Raw genomic sequence first — 6,000 nt, 5'->3', positions numbered from 1 at the left:
CTCCAACAGGTCCAGAGCCGTCTTATGTTGGTGGCCGCAGAGCTGGATGTGGTATTCTAGGTGTGTTCTCATGAGAGTGGAATAGAGGGGGAGAATCCCTTTAAACTTACCTCCAAAAGACAGTTTCAGCATTGTATTTTAAAAGAAAGGAGAAAGAATTCTGGAAAATATGATCTACAGAGGCAGTACTAGAGCTGCCACACGCAGTTTTGTGCAGTTATGGATGTGATTAGTTAACGTAATGAACCAAGCTGGTTTTATCATAAACTGTGAGTTAGAAGTGGCTGAGGTCAATTGGTCTGTTCAGCCTGGAGGAGACTGAGGGGAGGTCTCATTGCAGCTATAACTTCCTCTTGAGGGGAAGAGGAGGGGCAGGCACTGATCTCTGCTCTGTGGTGCCCAGTGACAGGACGCAAGGGAATGGCCTGGAGCTGTATCGGGGAAGTTTAGGACAAGGCCCTTCACCCAGAGGATGATTGGACACTGGCTCAGGTTCCCCAGGTCAGTGGTGACAGTATCAAGCCTGGCAGAACTCAGAAAGCTTTTGGACAGTGCTGTCAGGCATGCGGTGTGACACTTGGTGTGTCTTCTGCGGAGCCAGGACTTGGACTCGATGACCCTTTTGGGTCGCTTCGAAGTCAGGGTATTCTGTGATTCTGCGAAGCAGAAGCGTGAAGCGCGGCTTTGCTGACACTCAGTGCCCTCCGAGCTTTGGGTTTTATTTCAGCTACTCGCTTTGAGAAGGAAACCCAGGGAACAGCACCGTGGACAGCGGCGGAGCTTCCCTTGGCGGGCCGCCCTTGCCCCGGGCGCCGTGAGGGGCTGAGGGCTGCCGGCGGCGGGCGGGGCCGGGCGGGGCCGGGCGGCGGCGGGGGGAGTGACGCGCCCCGGCCCCGCCCCGCTCACCTCCGCCCCGCCCCTCCCGCCGCTCCCGCCTGGCAGCCGCGGCGCCCGGCAGCGCCTCTCCTGCGTGCGCTCCCTCCGCTTGGTACGGCCCACCCCGCCGGGGATCATGGCGATTGATGGTAAGTAGGCCAATAACGGGCTCCTCTCTCTCGCCCCGAACCGCTCCCCTCCCCCAGCCCCCTCCTCTCCCTCTCCTCCCCCGGGCACGGGGAGAGGGGCGGCTCCGGGGGGAGGGAGGGCTCCCACCGAGGCGGGAGGTGGGGGCGCACCGAACCCGAGCGGGACCCCAGCCGAGGAGGGCGGCGGGGGGCCGCCTCCTCTGCTCCCCGTCCCCCTCGGCCCGGCTGCGGGGGCTACGGGTCAAGGGCTCTTTGATGATGGGGGAGAGGTGAGTGTGGTAGCCTCTTCCCGTGTCCATGCCCAGGAGCCGGGCGGGATAAATAAATCCCTGGCACGGTGGCCGGCATCCTTCCTTCTCCTCCTCCTCCGCCGCCGCCTGCCCTGGGGATGCCGGGCGTGCGCCCGTGGGCGTCGCGGAGGGGACCCGAGGAGGACGGAGCCATCCATCCCTGCGTGCTGTCCTTGCTCCGGCGGGGAGGCGGGGGCGGGCGGCGCAGCCCCCCGGGCCGGGCTCTGTCGCCCCTGCCCGCCGCCGGGTCCCGGGCTGCCGGCGCCCCCCGCACCCGAGCCGGGAAGGTCGGTGCCGGAGGTGCGCAGCCCTGTCCACCCTCCCCGCAGGGACTTTGCCAACTGCTCTAAAACTCGTTGTCACTCTCCTGGCCCCGGAGTCTCTGAAAACTGAGTCCCCAGGCGAGGGATGCTCCCTGCTCTCCGCCGGTTGCTGGGCGCTAACAGGCTGCACAGGAGCTGCTGTCCGCAGATCTTTCTAGTCATCACTCAGAAACAGCAACAAAGGAGCGAGATGTACTAGACACTTGTTGGGTTTGTTTGGAGATGCTCATCTTCAAAGGCAGGGCTTCTGAGCATTGCTTTGAAACCTCTGCTCTCGACTCTGAGAGTAATTTTACACCTCGTTAAAAATCCTTAAAAAAACCAAAAAAAACCCAAACAGAACTTTATTTCTAGCCAAACAAGGACCTAAAGTATACAGCTTCCTCGGCCAAGGTGTTTCTTTCTGAAAGCATCTGTTGTTATAGCTTAAAGGATTTGGGAAAACAGTGGGTATGTGGGGGAAACAAACTGTTCTGGTTTGTTTCGCATGTGGGATGCTTCTCTGCTGTCAGTTTCCCTGGATTCAGGCCTCTGTAAGGAGAAGTTGCACTGATCAAGAAAAGCTGCGTGTTCACCCTGTCTTGGAAGCTGTGCACACCAGGAGTCTGAGCTGGCCAGCTCTGTGTTGGCTGGGTTCTTTTCTGCTGAAAAGTCCTCTTAATATTATCAAGAAGATAGCAAAAAAATTCTGCTGGGTCTGGATGTTTTACATAACTTGAGCTCAGAAAAAAAAATCCTTTAAAATCTGTCTCTGTTTTCATTTTAGGCAGTATTATCCCAGAAATCTGTGAGGCTCTGTTAGATCTGAAAATATTCACAATATGTGAAATTCATGTGTAATATTTTCAGAGGATTTAGGGTATTATTTCTTTAAAGTTAAAGCAAATAGCTATGGATGAATAAAGCAATCCAGCCTTTGAAAAGAATGCAACACTTCTTATTATGGCCAGACTTCAGAAATAGCTCAACTGTCCTGTAGATGCTTATTTGAAATATCCAAAATGGGACTTAAGCTCTTGAGAAAATTGGGTGCATAGTTTACATTTAAATGTGAGGTGGGATTAAAAAGCATTCTAGTCATGAAAGTGGTCTGCTAGGTTTTGATTTAGTACTCTTCCTTGAAGACAGCAAATACAATGTATTTTTCTGCTGTAGCCTGTAGCAGGCATGCCTCCTCCTCTTTGTTTTCAGCTGACTGGCTGGTTGCTGTAGGGTTGTTGGTAGGTGTTACAATTTTTATTCCTTACCTTGATGATCTCTCCCTCCTGTAGTGCAACAGTACCTTACCTTGACTGTAATTTTTAGCAGTACTGTGTTCTGGCCAGCAGTTTAAAAATATGAGTTTGGGTTGAATATTAGCTCTTGAAGGCAGCATCAAACCATGGGATTTCTAGTCTAAACTGTCAAAATACAGAATTTGCATTTTGTCAAAGTGAATTTCTAAATGTATTTAAGTAAACAGAGAAAATACTTTGCTCAGTTTTAAGGACACTGCATTTGGCCAGATTTAAGTTTTTTTCTTTGTTTTTGGTAGAGGCAAAGAAAATAAGCAAGATTGAAAACTTCTCTTTGAAGAATAAATATAAAATAGTTCAAAACTCCTTCAAAGCAGGACATAGATATGAAGAGTGCACAAAGTTAAAAGAACTCAAATTAATATAGAATTTGTTAGCTGCTTTTGTCTGCTCTTAAAAATCTTTTAAAGTGTCATTTCCAGTGTCACTTTTTCAGCATACCAGCTTCCAGTGGTTCTAACACTAAACCCCAGAGTTTTTGTAAAAGTAAGGCATTTTGTATGAAGTGTTAGAGAGAGCCAGGGTGCCATGGCCAGGAACCCTTTTGGTCAATGTCAGTGGTTTGTTGTGCCCACTGACAGACTTTTAAAACACAAGTATTCTTCGTGTGACTAAGTTCTAAGCCCTAATCTAGTGATTGTAGGAGCTATTACATCTTTTTCTTTAGAAACTTCATGTCATGTTAAAACACGTTCCATTTGTATATCTTTATTAAGACATCTAGTTAGGGTTTGCACAGGTCGGGCAATCTCAGATTTGTGAGTAAACAACAGACAACAATTCTATCGGAAAAATTCTGGCTCAGATGAGTTTAAAGAATTGTATTTGCAGTTCTTCTTGTCTGTATAGTTATCCCCCAAAACACAATTAGTATTTACTAGGAGCTCTGTTTTATGATGCAGGGTTATTTATTGCTTAATACTTTCACTTTTTCATAAGGCAGGATTAAGATGAAGAGTATCAGAAAGGGGAGCTGTTAAACATGGTAGAGAGTAAGGCCAGACTGAAAGCAGTAGTAAAACCAGACTGGTGGGCAGTCTGAGATTAAAATCTTCCCATCTACTGCTGCCCAAACCTGGGGTCTTGTGGCAGTTTGCTTGGAGTGGGGAAGAAAGTTGAGGAGTGACTTCTGAGAATCCTTCAGCACCGCTGTGGTAATGTTCCTCATGGTAGCATTAACTTGGTTGCTCTATGCTGCTTCTCCTCTTTTGAGCAATAGCAAAGCTTTGGTGCCTGCCTTAAGAGAAGTCTGTTGAATTGAGGTCTAGGTGAGCAACCAGCAATGGAAACCACATTGCATTGCATGGAGTGGGGGAGGCAAAGAACTGTTAGAGGTCACAAGTGGAATGTTTTATAACCTAAGGCAGAATTGTGTGTCTTGTATATCCTCATGAATCTACTTTTACCAGAATTTTGGGCCGCACTTGAACATGCTGTAATCTAGTGCAGGCTATATAAGTTTATGTTTCTCAAGGAGGGGAAAACATCTGTAGATGAATCTTCTCAGACTAAATCTTTTTGATTTTAAACTATTTCATATGGTTTCCATTGTGAGGAGTTTAGTGCTAACAGATGAGAAGTAGCATTAAAGACAATAATGAGCTGTACAGATAAAAGGAATCTAGAACAGGAGAAAGAATTACAATTGGTGTTGGTGTTGTCATCTAGTAAGTTACTGATAGAGTAATGAGACTAATGAACATGGCTTCCCCCTATTTTCCCTCTGTGCTCCTATCAGTTTAACGCTTCTCCTTCCTGATGTAGAGGTCAAGGTCTTTACCAAGTATGTACCTTTTTGATAATTTTGTTCCTGAGTGTCTGTGCAGTGTCCTGATCTCTCTGAGGTTTCTGAGAAGATTGTCTCCTTCTTTTTCCCTAACCCTCCAGCTGCTTGGTTTGGAGCAAGCAGCTGCACCTGTTTGTGCTGTGTAGGGGTTTAATAGCTGGTGGGCTGTCCTTGTGTTCCATGGGGCTTGTGTTTGTGTTGTATTTGACTGCTGATTTTTATGAAACATTACATTAGATTCTTAAAAGTTTCTGACTATTTTGTCTTAAATTAGCCAGAGAATTTGTAAACAATACAAGGATGAGGCAGGAAGTGAACTATTTAATTATATAACCCTCATTTCCTTGGGAAACAAGTTATGGAATGAACCTACTTTTTGTTTATGGATACAAAAAGAGAGTATTTAGAACACTGCTTCATATAGGTCACATGAAAACTATGCCTAGTTGCAATTTCCAGAATCTAGAAAAAGAAACAACAGAGCAATGAGCTGCTTACAGAGCTTAAGTAGGAGTATCATGTGTAGCTTGTAGGTTGAATCTGGCCTGGGGAACGGTTTTATCTTGACTTCCCGGTTACCTGGGCTGTGCAGGTGTCACTGCAGGGTGCACTAGAAGGGTGTAAGGTGACATGGAGATCCTCAAGTTAGTGCTGACCTGAAATGACAGTAGTGCTTCTGAATCCAAGTTGGTGTGGCCAGGCCAGGGGTTGAGCAGCATCATCAGTATCTATTGAAGCCTAAATATAAGAATACATATTTTATACTTAGGCCCAGTTTTTGTCAACTGTGTGGTGGATCACATGTCAAGCTATCATATTGGATCAGCCAGACAGAATTGGTTTAATGCTGCCTTATGCTTATCCAGTGACTGTGGTGGAAACTCTGCAGTGAGTGTTGCCTGGTATTGTCATTATAAGGATGATTGCCTGCATTATTTGCTGATGACAGTGAAACCTTGTGCCACAGGCAAAATCGCCAGTTTCCTGGTTGGATTGTCTTACACTATCATCTCTGTATATTGAATCTATTGAAATAAAGAAAGCTGGCAGGTCTCTTATCATTTAGTTAACAAAGGGGGCAACTGTTTTTAAAAAACCCCACCTAATCTCTAATGTTTTACAGACTTCTTTTTGACAAGTTCCTCGTGGGCTGAGATGAAGCTATCATACTTAATATAAGAACAGTTGATGTGTTCAGAGTGAAATTTTTCTGGAATTATCTTAATTTTTAATGCCTAGCACTTCTGCAAATTGGAATTCTTGGCTTTCAAGATGGGCATG

General features: G+C 46.5%; 1 protein-coding gene across 1 annotated transcript in view; it reads left to right on the top strand.

Moving 5' to 3' along the window:
- The first annotated feature begins 941 nt into the window (after nt 1-941).
- Nucleotides 942-6,000, top strand: part of SYT14 (synaptotagmin 14) — a 78,563-nt gene continuing 73,504 nt past the window's right edge. The window contains exon 1 of the mRNA XM_053938454.1: nt 942-1,025. Coding sequence (XP_053794429.1) covers nt 1,013-1,025 — 13 coding nt within the window. The 5' untranslated portion in view covers nt 942-1,012. The remainder of the gene's footprint in view (nt 1,026-6,000) is intronic.

The sequence above is a fragment of the Vidua chalybeata genome, chromosome 3 (assembly GCF_026979565.1).
Source record: "Vidua chalybeata isolate OUT-0048 chromosome 3, bVidCha1 merged haplotype, whole genome shotgun sequence".
Classification (NCBI taxonomy): Eukaryota; Metazoa; Chordata; class Aves; order Passeriformes; family Viduidae; genus Vidua; species Vidua chalybeata.
The sequence above is the reverse complement of the archived record's forward strand: the minus strand, read 5'-3'. Positions and strand labels throughout refer to the sequence as shown.